The sequence below is a fragment of the Miniopterus schreibersii genome (genome assembly GCF_964146895.1).
Source record: "Miniopterus schreibersii genome assembly, chromosome: 1".
NCBI classification, from domain to species: domain Eukaryota; kingdom Metazoa; phylum Chordata; class Mammalia; order Chiroptera; family Miniopteridae; genus Miniopterus; species Miniopterus schreibersii.
The window spans coordinates 192,769,325-192,787,701 of record NC_138101.1 but is presented as its reverse complement, the minus strand read 5'-3'; the positions used below and the strand labels follow the sequence as shown (position 1 = coordinate 192,787,701).

General features: G+C 48.7%; 1 protein-coding gene across 3 annotated transcripts in view; it reads left to right on the top strand.

Moving 5' to 3' along the window:
• The window catches only part of TTC7B (tetratricopeptide repeat domain 7B), a 186,495-nt gene that overhangs the window by 21,855 nt on the left and 146,263 nt on the right, over positions 1 to 18,377 (top strand). For all 3 annotated transcript variants that reach the window (XM_081136224.1, XM_081136223.1, XM_081136222.1), the window contains exons 2-3: positions 1,378 to 1,532; positions 3,391 to 3,559. In XM_081136224.1, the coding sequence (XP_080992350.1) occupies positions 1,378 to 1,532; positions 3,391 to 3,559 (324 nt within the window). The remainder of the gene's footprint in view (positions 1 to 1,377; positions 1,533 to 3,390; positions 3,560 to 18,377) is intronic.

Sequence of the window (18,377 nt, the reverse complement as noted above, 5' to 3'; positions counted from 1 at the left end):
TGCGCGTCCTTCACGCCCGAGCCCTAGATTTCTCCATTAGCTGGAGTCAGTTCTTCCGGGAGGATGCTGCTTATCACTTTTGTCCCTGACTGGCACTGCACCAGGTCCCGTCCCCTGGGTGACACTTGTGTCCCTGTGCCCTCTGTCTATAGACGTGGCTTCATTGTCTTTTGTGGGGACACTGCTGTGGGCCCTGCCTGATATCCTCGGCGACTTGCTTTTCCTTCTTGGACAACTGGAGAACTCGCGAGTTCAGTAACTGAACTCTGCCCATTTTGGTGACGCTTAGCTTCTCCCAGGACCCTAGGTCTCACCTCTGACAGATTATTTTTGGCTACTCAGTACATAGACGGAAGCACTGCTGAGAACAGTGTTCAGCAGCTTTGGGTCACTGAGGGCTTGGAAAGGCTGTGGGTCCGGCTCTTGGCCTTTTGTGGACCTGCCCCCAGAGTCTCAGTTAATCTTAGATTGCACGATAGTAGACGTACCTGTTGTTTTTCTAGGACCAGAATGTTCAAGATAAAGCTAAAGTCCATTTGGTCACTAACCCCAGCTGAAGTTCTTTTTCCTGCACCCCAGTGGTAACTGCTAGCATGGGTTTGAGGTACATCCCTCCAGACTTTTTAAAGCAGCTTTTATATTTAATACAATTGTGTTCTGTCCCATCACAGGAGAAATAGGCTGTGTTCAGGCTGGTTTGCAGATTGTTTGGGTTTTTTCAGAGCAGTGTGGATTCCAAAGAGCCGCTGCTGGAGCGAGCTTTTTGTACTATTGACAAGCCAGCACAGACAACCAAGCTATAGCTACAAGTATCGCACTCTTAAGGTGGAAGCCTTTGTACAGACGTCCCTGTCATCAGTGTCCCTAGTTTTGACTTTCAGGCAAAAGCAGACTGCCTGCGTGCAGGTCATTTTGACCTAAGCTCGCTTTAAGAATCTGACTGTAGAAGACATTCTGCCAGCTCGTATCCATGCAGAAGGCCCTGGAACACGGAGGCTGGGAGATTCCACCGCATCGCTCGTGGGAAAGACGCAGTACTGGGTTTTGTGTGTGTTTTGTAAAGATCATATTGAATACATCACAAGACAGCTTTGTGTTTTTCTACTGAATTAGAGCTCTCTCCGTGTTAATGTACCGTCTTTCTAGATTAGTAATTAGGTGACAAGGGATGACAGTGCTTGAGCCACCCCCCGTTTGAGTGCAGGCGACTGGAACATTCTTTACTAATGAACAGACTGCACCATACGATGGCACCCACCTGGACCCCATCCAAGGTTATGAAGCTCCAGAGGGGCCTTGCTGGGGCGTGGAGCAAGGGGGGTGTTCCCCCAGGGTTATTCCTCACCCCCACTTAGCCTCTCCCTCTGTCCTCTGTAGATGACATGGCAGAACTTCTCCTCGGGGAGTCGAAGCTGGAGCAGTACCTGAAGGAGCACCCCCTGCGGCAGGGAGCCAGTCCCCGCGGGCCCAGGCCCCAGCTCACCGAGGTCCGCAAGCACCTCACCGCCGCCCTGGACCGAGGGAACCTCAAGGTACCATGTGCCCCTGGGATGAGGGGCACGGTGGGGAGGCGCTGGCGCCAGCCCCTCTGAGCTGTGTGGCTGGGGACAGTGCCCATGGACACCCGGGTGGTGTTCGGAGCGCATCTCACTGCCATGATTCATCTTCTCGGGATCAGGCCAGCTCCCTGTGTGTCAACTCCCAGGCTGGCTGACCACCCCGTGGCAGCTTCTGGCTCAATAAAGTCTCTCCGATGAGAGCTTCAGTGACATATTATTTTGGAAAATGGAACTAATCTTCCCCAGGTACTGGGAGTAAGCTGTCACATGTGACCCAGAGCTCAGCCTGACCCCCTTTCCCATAATAGGAAACAGGGAGGTTAGTCACAGTGCCACTTACTACACAGTTTCCTGCCTAAAGTATGTGTTCATGAATGTCTCAGGCCTCTGTGGCCAGAGCTGTGTGGGGTTTCCTACTGGTGACATCGGACCCGGTACGTTGGTGTGGGAGAGACCAGGCTGGGAATGTTCCTGTGCCGAGCGACGACCCTAATCCCCATGGCACAGGAAACCTTGCGCCCCGCCCTCCTACTCATCTGCCCATTCTCTGTTCTCTATTTATACTCAGCTTTCCGTCTCCCTCTCCAGCCTTTCCTTTCTTGCTTCCTTTGGATCCCCTTTCACCTCAGCTTCCCTTGCCCTGCCCCCTCCCACCACCCCCTCCAGCGCTGCCTGTTGTCTCTGCTCCCTTTGGAGAAGTGCCTGGAAGCGCCCGCCCTGTGCCCCGGCTGGTTCCCTGTGCCGTCCACCCCGTCGCAGCTGTAGATAGCAGAGCGTGCGTCTGTGAGCTGAAAAACCTAGCCTTGTATAGCTCCGCTTCCAAGGAGAAAGCCTGGCAGGGTGATAAATCTGTTTCCTTATATAGATGGCTGGGTGGCCTCTTCTTTTTCTGCTCTGAGTGGGGGTGGGGGAAGCCAGGAGTCTGAGACCCATCAGAGCTGCCCTCTGGCCTCTCCTGCCTGGACGGGAAGGTGGACAGGCCCGAGGGTCAGTAACCTTAACAAGATGGACTGGCTCAGCGAGAAAAGTTCGCCCCTGGAAAGAGGGCAAGTCCTGATTTTTGCACCCATTTAGAAAGCCTCTGCCCTTGGTTATTGGGGTTCCACGCCCAGTGCAGTGGGCAGGCCTCCCGGAATGCCCTGAAAGCTTCCCTTTTTTGACACAGGTGCTTATGTGTTTTGTTCATGAGGCATTCCTTCGATTTTTGCCCCAGTCCAGCCCAGCTGCCTGAGAGGAGCCTCAGGGTTTCTGTTTTGTTTTGCAACAGCTTTATGGAAATTTAATTCACACACCCTATAATCTACCCGTTTAAAGTGTACAATTCAGTGATTTTTAGAATATTCACAGGGTTGTGTACCCTTTACCTGAATTTTGGAATATTTTTTCATCACCCCCCAAATAAACCCCTAACCATTAACAGGCTCCTCCCATTTCCCCCTCCCAGTCCTGAGCAAACACTGATCTACACTCTGCCTCTCTAACTTTGTGTTCGGACCATTTCATATCCATTCAGCAGCCTTTCGGGACTGGCATTCTAACTTGGCATCATGATTTGAGGCCCCTCCGTGTTGTAGCTGCGTCATTGCTTCCTTCTCACTGTGGCTGAGTAACGTTCCACTGTGTGGCTCCACCACATGTTGCTTACCTGTCTCCTGTTGATAGATGTTTGGGTCGTTCCCACTTTGGGGCTGCCATGAGCATCTTGCTGTGAACCTGTGTGTGCGGTTTCTCTGTGGAGAGTCTGGGCTCTGCGGCAGCAGATGGCTGGGCCCCCAGGCAGCATCCCCCATAATATGGTAAGAAAATGTGTTTTCTCTCCTTTCCCTTCTAGTCAGAATTGCTCCAGGAATCCAATCTGATCATGGCCAAGCTGAACTATGTGGAAGGAGATTATAAGGAAGCTCTCAACATTTATGCGAGAGTGGGCCTCGATGACTTGCCCCTGACAGCCGTCCCTCCCTACAGGCTGCGGCTGCTGGCCGAAGCCTACGCTACCAAAGGTGAGACCTGGGAGGGTATCCCCCGGGGTCACGCTGTTTGGAGCCAGCAGAGCCTCCCTGGAGCCTGCATCTTGACCCCTGTGCCCTTGGCTGGTCATCAACTCTGACAACTCCTAGCAGGGTCCTTGGGGTGGGCCCCATGGCTGGCATTGGGTAATTTGCTGCCCAGGAACATGTGGTTTCCTTAGAGCCTCAGGTCTTCAATGATCCCTGGAGGAAATGAAGGAAAAACATTTCAGTAAAGTTACCTGATAATTAATAAGCAACGTAAGCAGGGACTTGTCTTTTTCTTGGTAATTAAGATGCTGCAGAACATTTATAGGGATTCTTATTATATGGCCAGTTGGCCATGTGGCTGACCACACTTTTATTCATTAATGCCACCTCCGTGTTAATTAAGAGCTGAGTGGTTGTTACCTGTGGCTGTCATTGTAACAGTCATTCATCCAGTGTTTAACTATGTGCCCTCAGCCTTGGGGGACAGAAGGAAGGGTACCTTGAAGGAGTTTGTCATCTGACTTGAGAGAATGCAGTCCCATGGAAAGAGAAATGGCAGGGAGGCAGGGCATACATATCGTTTGACTTTTCCACATGGCCCCTTCCTCACCTGTGGAATGGGTGTAATCACATCCACTTCGTAGACCTGTGAAGCTACCTCAGATAATGTAAGTAAAGCACTTAGCACAGAACCTGGCACATACTAAATGTTACTAAATGATGTTTTAAAGTGTCAGCCCCAAACAAGATAGCAAATGGTAAGCTGCACATGGGTAGCAGCTTTTCAGAGGCAGGAGAGGTCACTGCAGGCCAGCAGGGCCAGGAAGGCTTCCTGGAGGAGGAGAGGCACTCTGGACTTCTAAAGGCCATAGTAGGAAGTGGGCCATCTGAAACAGCTCCTCTCCTTCCTGCCACCCACTGTCTAAGCCGTGCATTGTGACTGACTGTGGCTGGCCCAGAGGCCAGGGCCCTGGGTGGGGTGACCCTCGAGCAGCAGTGAGCCAGCCCCTTGTGTGCTGCCAGCTGTCTGACTTGGTGTCCTGTGCAGTGCTGAACAAAGACCCAGCTCGAGGCACACTTAAGAGTTTTGTGATGGGAGCAACATATTCACCATGTTCCCCGGGTAACCTCAAATACTGCCAGGTTCATCCTAATTAATCTTCTGAATGTCCCTGTGGGCTAGGAAAAGACGCTGTCACTCTTGACAGGGCATGCTGGCAGTTTAATGGGCACAGTCCTTTCAGCCTGTCTCAGGGGGTCCTGAGAGCACCTGGCCTGGGTTTGCATCTGTCTGAGTCATGGGGTATGCTGGGGTCTGTGCCACACAGCTGCCCTCTTCTCTCCGATGCTCACTGAGCCACCTCGTGGGCCTTGAGTTTATGGGAGCTGTGTGTGTGTGTGTGTATGTGTGATTTCAGGCCAGGGATGATATTCTGCAGTGAGCACAAAGCTTCCTCTGGCAGTTTTTAGCCACCTGATTGACATAGGGCCTGGTACATTGTAGCCAGGAGTTGGTTTGCTAGTTAGGGTTGGGGGATGGCTCTAGGGCTGCTTAGCAGCAATAGCTCAGGTCTTAGTATTGGCTCTGAGACAGCCTGGCGCTAGCAGACTGTCTATAGGTGGCACTGCCAGCTTAGTCTTGTGGCTGCCATGCAAAGGGAGCAAGGAGGACAGTAGACTTGGTCCCTGAGTCTGGCCCTGGGTGACATATGGTTAGAAGTGGGTCCCTAGCCATGGGGCGGAGGCACCTGGCTCTTGGGAAACATTGGCTGGCTCATAGGAGACCTGGCCTTGGCTAGTTTCTAACATCTGTGGGCACATGCAGAGTCACACGTGTACAGGGAAAGAGAAGGGTCACTTTTGCTTAGAGGGAGCGGCCTGCAGCTGCGGAGGCCCCTGGCCCTGAGAGCCTGGGTTGGCCAGGTGAGAGGCTGCGAGCAGTGATGGTTATGAGCACTCGTGCTAAGCCACCTGCCTGGGCCCAACTCCCACCACTGTTGTGTACTGGCTTTGTGACCTTGTACAGGTTTTTAATGTCTCTGTGCCTCAGTTTCCCCATCTATCAGGCTCTTACTGGGTTGTTGTGAAGATTACATGAGATAGTGTATGTTAAATGCTTAAAACAGTACCTGGCACACAGTGACCACGATGTAAATGTTAGCTTGAAAGATAAGCGTTTGGTGGGGGAACCACTGGAAGTAACGTAGAATAACAGGAAACTGCCCCTCTGGTTCACAGAAATGCCCGGAGACAGGCCAGTTCCCCGAGGAGTTCGAGAGGCTCTTGGCCGAGCTCTGTGTCAGAATATTTTTGGTTTTCCTTTCTTCATCACGTCTTGAGAATTTTTGAGGAGTGATTGTGATCGAGGACTCCATGAGTATTAGTTTATCTTAAATCAGACATCGTGAGCCACTGGCCTGCAGGCGCCTGGGCCAGGGTTGGCTTAGTTCAGTGTTTCCAACACTTGAATTAGTTGCTAACATTTCCAAATTGGAACAATTAATGATTTGGCTTTCCGTCTTGGGAAGGCAGGGAAGCGCTGTCCCCTCACTCCCCCAGGGCAAGCCAGGCTGGAGCTGAGCGCAGCTGCCCCTTGGATGGCACGCGCCCAGCCCACGCCCCTCCCCGGGCCACCTGCACCTGCCGTAGGCAGTGGAAGTGACCTGCGCACGTTCACGGGTTGCCTAAACTTTTCTGTGGTCTCCTGAGGTCTGACTTGACCAGGGCTTTCAGCCAGAGCCTGGGAATGTCAGTGAACTCCCACATCTGTTCTTCCAGCCATGGGTGGAAGCTCTTTCCCCGGCCAGGTAATGTTAGCAGGGTTTATTGGGAATCAGAAACCAACCTCCTTCAGTTACAGGGAACCTCCTGTGGGCCAGTGCCATGTTAGGCCTTACTGCCTCTTTTATCGTTCCAATCCCTAATTTATAGACAAAGGAAATGAAACTGGGTAAGGTTACTAGGAATGATGTCAGAGCCTGCTCTGTGCCAGGTGCTGTGCCCTTCATTTGGGCATCTCAGCCAATTTTCACAACCACCCTGTGAGGTAGGCACTATTCTTCTTTCCATTCTACAGATGAGAACACTGAGTACAGGGAGGTTAGATAAGCTCCGAGGGTGCTACATCCAGAAAGTGGTAGAGGCAGGACCCGACTTCAAAGGCTGGTTCCAGGGCCTATGTTCTCCTACTGAGTGGCAGGCGGGGACTCAGTCTGAAGAGTGTCCAACTCCAGAGCCCTTGTTCTGAGCCTTTGCTCTGTTGGCCTATGGATCAGAGCTCGCTGGGGCCAGGTAAGGTTTCCTCAGGGAGGAAACATTCAGGTCACTAGAGAACATTCTACTTTTGCACCTACCCCCCTCTCCTCAGCCCCAGCCCCCGTCCCTCCACCTAACTCCTTGCCCTCGCCCAGGTTTCTTCCTGGAAGTTCTGTCCCTCAAGCTCCCATGCCCTGTCTTCTCTGAAGCCCTTTGGGACTCACCCATTCAGTCAGTCATGTTCAGTACCGTCGTAGCACAGTGGGTTAGAATGACCTGAAAACTGTCTTAGAATTAGTTGTACCGTTACCAGACACCCTGCCCATGGGGGAGCTCCCTAAAGGCAGAGAGCTCTGCTTTGTTTGCCCTCCTCGGAGCTTAGGACATCACTGGTGCTCAGTTATCGAGTGAAATTTATAAGACTTCCCTTGCTTGGATTTCGACCAAGTTGCTCATCACGTAATTCAGGTGATTCTGGGTGTCTCTGCTTCTAGCCCGTCATGGTCAGATGTGGGGTTTTTGTTGTTGTTTTTGCCCGTAGATAACATACTGAGCATATTTTGATGATTCCGAGTCATTTCTGCTAATTATGGGAATACCTGTAAGAACATGCTGACATCCCACCATAACAGCACCTGACGTGGATGTCTTTCCCGAAGGTGGTACACTTCAGTTTAATTCCATTGTCAGATAGCTCCTAAGTGGATCTCAATTCCCCCGACCCCATCGCCCCCCAACTCCTTCCTCATATCTCTTAAACCTAAGTAGAGAAACAGAGAACAGGAATAGAAGAAGCGGAGAAACTCTAGCTTCTGGTAGCACTGGCTCAATCAAGTGAGTAGAGATCTGTGCTCTGGGATGCAGATTGAGATAGCAGCAGGGACCTCCAGGACACCGAGTGGCCACACATGTTCTTTTCCGCAGTGGGGATGCCTGGCTTGGGACCAGGGGACACATGGCCACTCTGTTTTGGAACTTAGATCTACTGGACATGGGGTATGTTTCTGCAGCTAGGACAGTGGGAGCTGGAAGTGGCTCACCTTCCTAGAGATGGCCTTTATAAATGCCTTGGTAGACATGCCCTGTTGTAATAAAGAGCCCAGAATGCACCGGCTCCGGTCTGAGGGAAGGCCTGCACCAGCCCTGTGGCAGTCCAGCTGGGCAGGGCTGGTGGGCGCTGTGTTCCCTGAGGTGACCGTCCCTCCCCCATCTGCGAGGGCGCGGGCCACAGCTGGGTGACTGAAGCTGGGCTGCTGGAACGTTGCAGCTCAGGGAAAGGACGAGAGAGGCGTCCAGGGTGAGAGGAAGTGGACACTCGGGTGTGCTGAGAGCCCGTGGGTGAGGCAGGACCACAGCCACCAGGAAGCCCCGTTAACGCTTTGGCGTATTCCTCTCTACCTGTCACATGTGTGCACTTCAAAACAAAAACGAGATGATACCGCATACCCTGCTTTGCCCCCTGCTTTTCCCACTTCGCTGCAGGTCATGCACACTTTCCGTGACAAAAGACACATGCGTGCCTCATTTCAGCCGCTGTGCGGTGTTTTGTTGTATGGATCGGCCATAATATACTGACCTCAAAAGCCTCTATTTTTGGACGTGTAGGTTGTTTTCAGCTTTTCACTGGTTCACGTAAGGCTGTGACAAACGCTCTCTGAGCCCGGTCTTTGTGCTTGTTCCGAATGGCTTCCTAGGAGGCCTTCAGAGGGACAGTTTCTGGGTCAAAAGGGAGGTATTTCCAGACCGCCCTGCAGACCGGCCGGTCCTGTGCTTTCCCGCCGTGGCGTGTGGGACGCCGCCTCTCATTCTGGCCAACACTGAATAGAATCCCTTTGATCTGAAAGGGAACATTTATTCCTTAGTTTTTTTGTTGCGTATAGGCTATTTGGAAATAAAGAAAAACAGAAAGCAGGAAATAAAACCAGTCACCACACTGCCATTCGAGTTAGTAGTTAACCACTTTTAAAGATATATATATAGATATAAACACAACATGTCCATATATTTTTATATGAACATCTATATATCTTTATATATATTTAAATATATAAAATTTTAAATATGTAAGATAAATATTTTTTATGCATAGTTGAGATTATTCTACATGTACTATTTTATATTCTGCTTTTTCACTCTCTCTATATATGTATGCACAATTATTTTTCCATGTCATTAAATACTTTTGAAAATACTCTTTAATGACTGCACCATGGGGTGCCTTATGGATATTTTGAACCAGTTGCCCGTGGAGCATCCATGGTGTTCAGTTTTTCATATTACAATATGTTCTATAGCTTTTTTAAAAACAGCTTTATTGAGATATCACTCACATCCTATAAAATATAACCTTTTACAGTGTACAGTTCAGTGATTTTTAGTATATTCAGAGCTGTGTAGCCATCACCATAATCAATTTTAGAGCACCTTCCTCACCCCAGAAAGAAGCCTGTACTCATTAACAGTCACTTCTCATTAACTGATTAATTTCCCCCAGCCCTAGGCAACCACTAATCTACTTTCTGTCTCTCTAGATTTGCCTGTTCTAGACATGCTATATAAATGCAATCATATAATATGTGATAATTTCTGTCTGGCTCCTATCACTTAGCATAATGTTCTCAGGCTTCTCACATGTTGCAGCTTGTATCATTCCTTTATATGGCTGAATAATATTCCACTGTATGGATAAACCACATTCTGTATATTTTATTAACGCACACATGCATCAGTTGATGGGCATGGGGTTGTTTCCACTTTTGAGCTATTATCAGTGACGCTGCTATGAACATTTGTGTACAAAATTTGAAGTTGATATATGTTTTCATTTCTCTTGATTATATACTTAGGAGTGGAATTATTGGGTCATGTGATAACTCTGTGTTTAACTTTTTGAGGAACTGCAAATTGTTTTCCAAAGCGGCTGCAGTACTCTGAAAGTTACAGCTTCTCTACGCCCTTGTCAACACTTTATTATTTGTTCTTTTTACTACAGTTCTAGCATATGTGAAGTGGTATCTCATTGTGGTTTTTATTTAATGATGTTGAATAACTAATGATGTTGAACAGTTTTTCTATATCTTCCTTGGAGAAATGTCTATTCAGATCTTGGGCCCATTTTTTTAATTGGGTAATTTGTCTTTCTGTTATTGAGTTGTTATAGTTCTTTATAGAATCTGGATACAAGTTCCTCTACAGATATGCTTTTCAAAATATTTTCTCTCATTCTGTGGGCTGTCTTTTTATTTTCCTGATGGTGTCCTTTGAAACACAAAAATTATAAATTTTGATTAAGTTCAGTTTATCTACTTTTTTCTTTTATTGCTTTTTTGCTTTTGGTGTTGTATCTAAGAAACCATTGCCTAATCAAGGTCATAAAGATTTACTCCTGTTTTCTTTGAGTTTTATAGTTTTAACTCTTACATTTAGGTCTATGGTCTACTTTAAGTTAATTGTTTTATTTAGTGTGAGGTAGGAGTCCAACTTCATTCTTTTGCATGTGGATATTTAGTAATTCCTGTGCCGTTTGTTGAAAGGACTTTTTTCCCCATTGAATTGTCTTGACATCTTTGTTGACATCAATTGAACATGAATGTGAGGATTTATTTCTGGACTCTCAATTCTATTCTATTGGTTTATATGTCTATCCTTATGCTAATACACACTGTCTTTATTACTGTAGCTTTGTAGTAAAATTTGAGATTGGGAAGTGTGAGTCCTACAACTTTGTTCTTTTTAAAAAGATTATTTTGGATTTTGTGGGTCCCTTACATTTCCATATAAATTTTAGTATCAAATAGTCAGTTACTGTAAAAATTAAGCTTGCTGGGAATTTGATAAGGATTATGATAAATCTGTAGATCAATTTGAATTATATTGCCATCTAAACAATATTAGGTCTTCCAATCCATGAACATGGGATGTCTTCTTTCATGTCTTTAAATGTTTTGTAGTTTTCCGTGTACAAGTCTTACATTCCTTTTGTTAAAATCACTCCTGAGTATTTATTCTTTTGGATGCTATCAGAGTGAAATCATTTTCTTAATTTCATTTTTAAATTGTTCATTGCTAGTATATAGAAATACAATTGATTTTTGTGCATTGGTCTTTTTTTTTAAATAATCCTCACCTGAGTCACCTGAGGATATTTTTTCTGTTACTTTTCAGAGAGAATGGAAGGAGGAGAGAGAGAGAGAGAGAGAGAAACATTGATGTGAGAAAGACAAATTGACTGGTTGCCTCCTGAATTCACCCCAACTAGGGCCGGGGATTCAGCCTGCAACCGAGGTACGTGCCCTTGGCTGGAATCGAATCCCGGACCCTTCAGTCTGTGGGCTGACGCTCTAACCACTGAGCCAAACCGGCCAGGGTGTGTATTTATCCTATAACTTTGCTGGACTCATTTATTAGCTCCAATAATTTTTTGTAGGTTCTTAACAGTTTTGTATATATAAGATCATGTCGTCTGTAAATAGGATAGTTTTCCTTCTTCCTTTCCAAGTCTGGATGCGTTTTATTTCTTTTTGTTGCCTAATTGCATTGGCTAGAACCTCCAGCACAGTGTTGAATATAGGTGACCAGAGCAGAGGTCTTTGTCTTAGGGTGAAAACTTTCAGTCTTTCAATAGTAAGTACGAAGAAGGTTGAAGAAATTCTTCTATGTTTCTAGGCTTTTTGTTGAGTGTTAGATTTTGTTAAATGCTTTTCCTATTCATAATCATGTAATTTTGTGCTTTATTTTTCTAATATGGTTTATTACATTAACTGATTTTCATACATTAAACAAGCTTTGCATTCCTGGGATAGATCCCACTTGGTCATGGTACATAATCTTTTTTATATGTTGCCGGGCTTGGTGCACTAATATTTTGTTGAAGGTTTTTACATCTATATTCATAATGGATACTGGTGTATTTTTCTTGTGATGTCTTTGTCTAGTTTGGGTATCGAGGTAATACTGGTATCATAGAGTGAATTGTGAAATGCTCTCTCCTCTTCTACGTTTTGGAAGAGTTTGTGAAGGATTGGTGCTAATTCTTCTTTAAACATTTGGTAGGATTCACCAGTAGGCCATCTGAGCCTGGGATTTTCTTTGTAGGAAGTTTTTTTATTGCTAATTCAATCTCCTGTTACTCCGTTCCTTTAATAGAGTTTACTAGCCTTTACTCTTCTCCAGTTTCTTCTGCACAGCATCTTTTCATTGGCCCCCTGAGCCTCCCAGCCATGGCAAACAGTCCTGGTCAGAAAGGATTTAGGGTGGGTGACTTTGAGGAGGAGTCTCTGTTTTCTTCTACAGCAATACCTCGAGTAACAGCTTATCCCATGGTATAAATTAAGCTCAGTATAGTCAAGGGAAGCAGCATTTCCTCTATTTGCAATTGATCGACAAAGTCAGCCTGCTGGATGAATCCTGTTTTTTCTGCAAGAAACTGCCAGCCACAGCCAGGTTTTAAGCAAGAGAACTAAATTAAGTTTATAAGTGAGAAAGATCTTCCTGGCACAGAGTGGAGAATGGGTGAGAAGGAATTAAAGATTATGGGGAAGGAGACTGATTGGGGGATGAGCTGGCTTTGGGCCCTTCCCCTCTGTTCTGCATTTCAGGGGGTCTGACTTGTACAGGCTGTTTCTGAGGTGCCCAAATCAGTTCATTTCTGCCTAGGTTTGGCCAACAGGACACACTGGCAGGAACTCAGAGGGCAAGAGGCGAGGGAATCCAGGCTATCTCTCTTTCTTTGCCTCAGGCAGCACCTTGGGTCTCTTCAGTAGCTCCCCTTCGGTCAGCCAAACCCTCCCTCTGTGGTTTCGGCTTCTGCTAGGGAGCTTCTGCTGGGCTCCACTTCCCATTCAGCTTCCGGCTCCTGCAACTCCGCCGCCTCCCTTTGTCTTTCCAACCCTAGGGATGCTAGTGGCCTCCTGCTGCCGCAGAATTCTAGGATGTGATACGTCCTGATTGCCTTCCCATCTGTTTCATCCCCCATGTAGACAATTCCACACATTGTCTCCTCTGTTTGAAATAGATTGATCGCTTTGTCCTAGCTGGACTCTGACAAATCCTGCAAAAGCCTGGATTGCAGTAGGTCATGGAGACAGTATGTGCGTTGGAGAGTTGGTGTGGGAAGGTGGTTGAGGCAGGGAAGGAGATGACTGTGAGACTTTTAGCTTAGCTCACTGGGCAGGTAGTGATGTGGTTAAACCAGGTGAGGAGTACAGGAGATGCTGGGCTGGAGCTGAACGTGATGTTACCTCTGTGACCACAAGAGGGCGTATCCAGGGAGACATTGTAATTCTGCGGCTGCTGCTCAGCAGAAGGGTTTCTAGGCTATTGATGTTTTGGCTTCAGGATTCAGGAATTGACTGTGTAGATTTGGTTACAACCCAGGAGTGGCTGAAGCTCCCTCAGAGGACCACAGAGAGTGAGGAAGGCAAGAACTGAGACCCCAGCATGTAACAGGGGACCTCTCCCTGTGGACAGAGAGCCTGGGCTGATGAAGGGGAGGAGGGATGCAGATAACACAGAGCTTTCCGCTGGAGATCACAGGGCCTAAAACACATGAGCATGTGAACATGCGTGGCAGGTTTATATTCTTAAATAGGTTGAAGTTAAAATGTGAAGGCAGTAAGTAGACAGTGGATTGAGTGCCAGAACCAGTCAGTCTGAGGTTTAATGTACCAGGGAAAATCCAGACTGAGGTAATCAAGAGTGGACCCCTCCCCACCCAAATATTATCTTTTCCATAATTGTTGAAGCTCGGGTCCCTGATGAGTCCTCCTGCTAACCATACAAGTCTCAGCACAGCCGAGCATTTTTCCAGATTTTGGAGGCTGTGTCCTGTTCTGTGCCACCCACACTCTGCTCCAGGCTGCCTGCCAGCCTGCCCGCCCACCTACCTGCCCTCACTGCTACCAGCCCATTCCCACCTCTGTTTGTCTTCTCCCTCCAACTGGGAGTCTTCTTCTCTTCCCTATGAGGAGGCCACCCTTGGTGACATCTTGGTGACAAGCTCTCCAGCTCTGTTGTCCACTTCAGTCTCTCCTTCCTCTGATCCACCTCTGTTTATAGTCAGTACCATCCAATTTGGCACTCAGCTTTTGTTGAATTATTTCACATCTGCCACTTGCCTCTCTTAAACTAGATCATATAATTGATTCATTAAACCAGCAAATACGTGAGTGCCTGCTCTGGGCTGGGCTCTGGGCTGTGTCTCATCCAAGCTGCTTGCTTTGTGTCCCTGCGTTTGCATCAGGGACAGTGCCTGTCCCACAGGGTGCTTGTGTAGTGTTTTCAGTGTATTCTGAAATCCTCTCTATTTTAGATGAAAATAGATTTTGTTTTGGGCCTAATATAAAACAAATGATCTTGTCTCTAATTCCTCTCTACCTACACTCAGCTTCAGGTTGGACCATCCCGATTTGTGGACTTTCAGCTTGTTTGGCCCTGAAGAGCCCATCTCCGGTGGCTCATTTTCTTTGAAAGCCAGTGACTCCTTGGGCCTCTTTAATGTAGTTTTCTCCCCTGCATTTGTGTGCTAGCTGCTGTTTTTTCACTCTTAGGATTTCGGTCCTTACTTCTAGTATTTCCTTAGGGCCTAGACTCATACAAAGCTGGCCAGGTTATTAAAAAAAAAAAAATCACCTAATTAGTCCAGGCTCCTGTTTAATATTTAAAAACCAGGACTCTGGATTCTGAGTACAGTGCTTATCTGCTACCACCCATAACTTAGCTTCCATCATTTTCAAATCATGTCTGGTGTTCATTTTCTTCCCCCAAATGTTCCTGATGGTTTGGGAATGAAAACGTCTCCACATTTGGAAAGCGCGGCGCTCTCCGGGGGTGGGAGCAGAGCACAGACTGTTCTGTGCAGCAGGAGGGTGTCAGAGCTGGCTCTCCGCTGTCCCCCAGTGGGCTGGGGCTGGTGCAGGGAGCTGTGCTGGGCTGGGCTCGCTGGGCCGCCAGGGCCTTGACCATGAACTGGGGGGACAGGGCCCACTGCAGCCTCCTGGACGGGGGGAACTCGGGTTTGTTGAGCTCCTACTATGTGCCAGGTTCTGGAATAACAGTAGTAAATTATTAATAATTACAGTGTTTTAAAAATTCCTTGCAAACACCCTCTAAGCACTTGCCCCTTAACACCCTTCACCCTCACAGCACCCCCGAGAGGGAAACAGGCAGACGCCCCGGTTCAGAGGAGCGGAGGGCGGACCCCCGCTGCAGCCCCGGGGCTTTCTCTCCTTGCTGTCAGGCGCCTGCTCGGCAGACTGAGGCTGGCGTCCTGTAGGAGCTCCCAGGACGACCGAGGCCGCGCCGACCCGGGAGCCGCGAGGCGCCTCGCTTGTCCGGTGGCCCCCAGAGCCAGCGTGCCTGTCGCCGGAGGCCTTGGGAGGCGTCTTCTGCCTGACGGCGCTCGGGCTTCTTATCTACACAGCAGGGTTCGTTGGTTTTCCGGGCGCGCTGAAAACCGGGGCTCCGCAGAAGGTCGCTGAGCAAGTCCTGTGCTCAGAGCTCGGTCCCGGCCACACCGGGGACGCGCCGCGCTCCGGGGTCACCCCGTGTGCCGGCCACGGCCGCCAGGGGGCGCGCGCGCCGCGGCCTCGCCCCTGCTCGCGCACGCGCGGATCTGGCCGCCGCCTCCAGCCCCGGCGCCCGTCCCCTGGGGCGGTTCACCTGCTGCACCCAGAGGTGCGCGGGGTCGGGTCGGAGAGGAGGGCGGGCCGCCGGCCTCCGTCACTAACCTGGGCTCAGGGAGCCTCCCGGGGAGCCCGCCGTGTCTAGAAAGCGGGGCCTGGGGCCGGCGTTTGCTCGCAGCCCGGCTGCCCCTCGCTCTGGGCGTTTGCTCGCAGCCATCTGTCTGTCTGTCCCCGGGCCCGGCTGCCCCTCGCTCTGGGCCCGTCTGTCTGTCCCCGGGCCGACTGCCCCTCGCTCTGGGCCCGTCTGTCTGTCTGTCCCCGGGCCGGCTGCCCCTCGCTCTGGGCGCCTGCTCGCTGCGGGGACGAGGCAGAGACCCGCAGCCTTGGGCGCCGACCACTTGCAAGCAGGAGGGTTCCCGGGTGTGTGTTTCTGGTAGCAGAGGGTTAGCAGGGAGGAGTTCACCTGCCTCCTTTTTTTTCATAGACCAAAAATTAGTGGTAATAAGGGCGGTAGAAGCCCAAGGAGGGTTTTCCTGGAGGATTTGTTGGTAGATGAGTGTGCAGGTCTCGAAGGGACAGAATCCAGCCCTGACCTTTATGAGTTGGACATGTGCTAATGACCATGACCTTCCAGGGACCCTGGACCGCAGGACAGATAAGTAGCCACCGGCTAGGCTTCCTCCCGGGCAGAAGCGTCGTCCAGTCTGTACGGCCGTGCCCCAGCCCAGCGGACTTGCTGTCAGCTCCTTGGCTCAGGGCTCAGGGCTGGCCTGCAAGTAACCCCTGTATGACCTGGGGTGCCCCGTGAGCCCCCTCAGAGCTTGAGTTTCCTCCCTCTGCTGAGCGAGAGGAAAAGGGAAGCTAGAGGAGCCAGTTTTTTGCCTCAAGCTGCTTTTCGCTCTTTTTGAAGCCTTGAGTTTCCTTCAGGTGTAGTGAAAAAAAGTAGTTTTATTGAAAAGTCCATGATGTAGGGAATGGGTGGTAGAGGTGGGGCCAGGGGAGTCCTTTTGCCTGTGGGCAAAACCCAGAAAAGGGAGCAGGAGTGAGAATGAGCGGAGTTGGGAAGCCCACGGCCTGGGGTGCCGCTGGGTGTGTCCCCCCGGTGACCTCCCCGGGCCTCTGCCCTCTGGGCTGAACAGTTCTGCGAATGGTGGGAGGCAGATGCTGTGTCGCATGTGGCCACTCATCTCAGGTTGCTGGTCCAAGCTTCCTGTTTATATTTAGATGGTTAAGAAGAGGAAGAGCCCTGTTACTGCCATTGACCCATATTCATGCTCCATGTCAGTGGACTGCTCATCGGTTCTCTTTCTGGAGGCAGGCAGAGCTCAGAGAGTCCCAGGAAGGTCTGCGGGCTGTAGGCCTCGCGACGGTCCACTGAGGTGCTTGTGCTTATGCTTGGTTCTTCTGTGACACCATGTCTGTCTCAGCGATGCACTTTTTACATTGTTTGGAAAATGTCTTTCCCTTCCACCCACCAGAGATGGAGCTTCTGGGGGGAAAGACCACGTCTTGCTCTGGGAAGCTCAGCCCTCGCCTTTTCTCCGGCAGCTCTTGTTCCCTGCCGTAGTTGGGTCACCCAGGGGCTACCCGCTGCACTGCCGGGATCCCCTTGGGTAATAAGTCCACTTTTTTTTAGGAAAGAAACTAGAACCAAGACCAAAGTGTACATGGGGTTATGTATTATCAAGGCTGAGGGTCTGAGCTGCAGTGTTAACTGGGCTTAGTTCAGAGTGGGGGGAATGTGGATGATGGTAATTTTCTTCTCCGTGCTCTTCTGTATTTCTCAGATCCCCCTCAGAGAAACTGAGGATTGTCATTGCCCTCAGGGAATGTCCTTGATAATACAAGTAGTTACTGCTTGTCAAGTACACATTTACATGGCAAGGCACCAAGATGCAGAGCAGCTTGCTGAGAGCGACAGAGCTAGAAAATGGAGATGCCAGGGTTTGAATCCAGGTCGGTCTAGAGAATAGATGTGATTTTTAGCACAAAGATTAAAAATAGTAAAACATAGGATTACCATATAAGCTACCAATTCTATTCTAGGTATGTATCCAAGAGAACTGAAAATATACGTCCACACAAAAACGAGGACATGAATATTCATAGCAACAGCCTCCATAATATTCAAAAACTTTAAACAACCCAAATGTTTACCAACTGATGAATGGATAAATAAAATGTTTTATATTCATACAGTAGAATATTATCCAGCAATAAAAAGCAATGGGGTTGCCCGGCCAGGCGTGGCTCAGCGGTTGAGGGTTGACCTAGGATCCAGGTGATCGGGGTTTGATTCCCGGTAAGGGCACATGCCCAGGTTGCGGGCTCGATCAATGACTTTCTCATCATTGATGTTTTTATCTCTCTCTCTCCCTCTCCTTTCCTCTCTCTGAAATCAATAAAGATATATTTTAAAAAAAAAAAAAAGCAATGGGGTGTTTGAAGCTAGATAGAGGTGGAGGTTTACAGTATTTGTGAATGTAATAAACGCCACTGAATTGTTCACTTTAAAGTGGCTACATTTATGTTATGTGAATTTCACCTCAACTTTCGAAAAAGGAATGAAGTTCTGGTACTTGCTGCAATAGGTAGGAACCTTGAAAATGTGCTGAGTGAAGGAAGCCAGATACAGACAGTCACATACTGTATGATTCCATTTATCTGAAATAACAGGAATAGGCAAATCCATGGAGAAAGTGGATTAGTGGTTGCCAGGGTGTGGGAGGAGGCCCTGGGAGTAACTGCTGATGGCTATGGTATTTCTTTTCGGGATGATGCAGATTTTCTGGAATTAGCTAGTGGTGATGGTTCCACAACTATGTGAATATACTAGAACCACTGAATCGTGCACTTTAAAGGGTGAATTTTATGGCATATGGAAAATATATCAATGTATCTGTTACTAAAATGTATATAAACATAATGAAACATGAATAAAATGC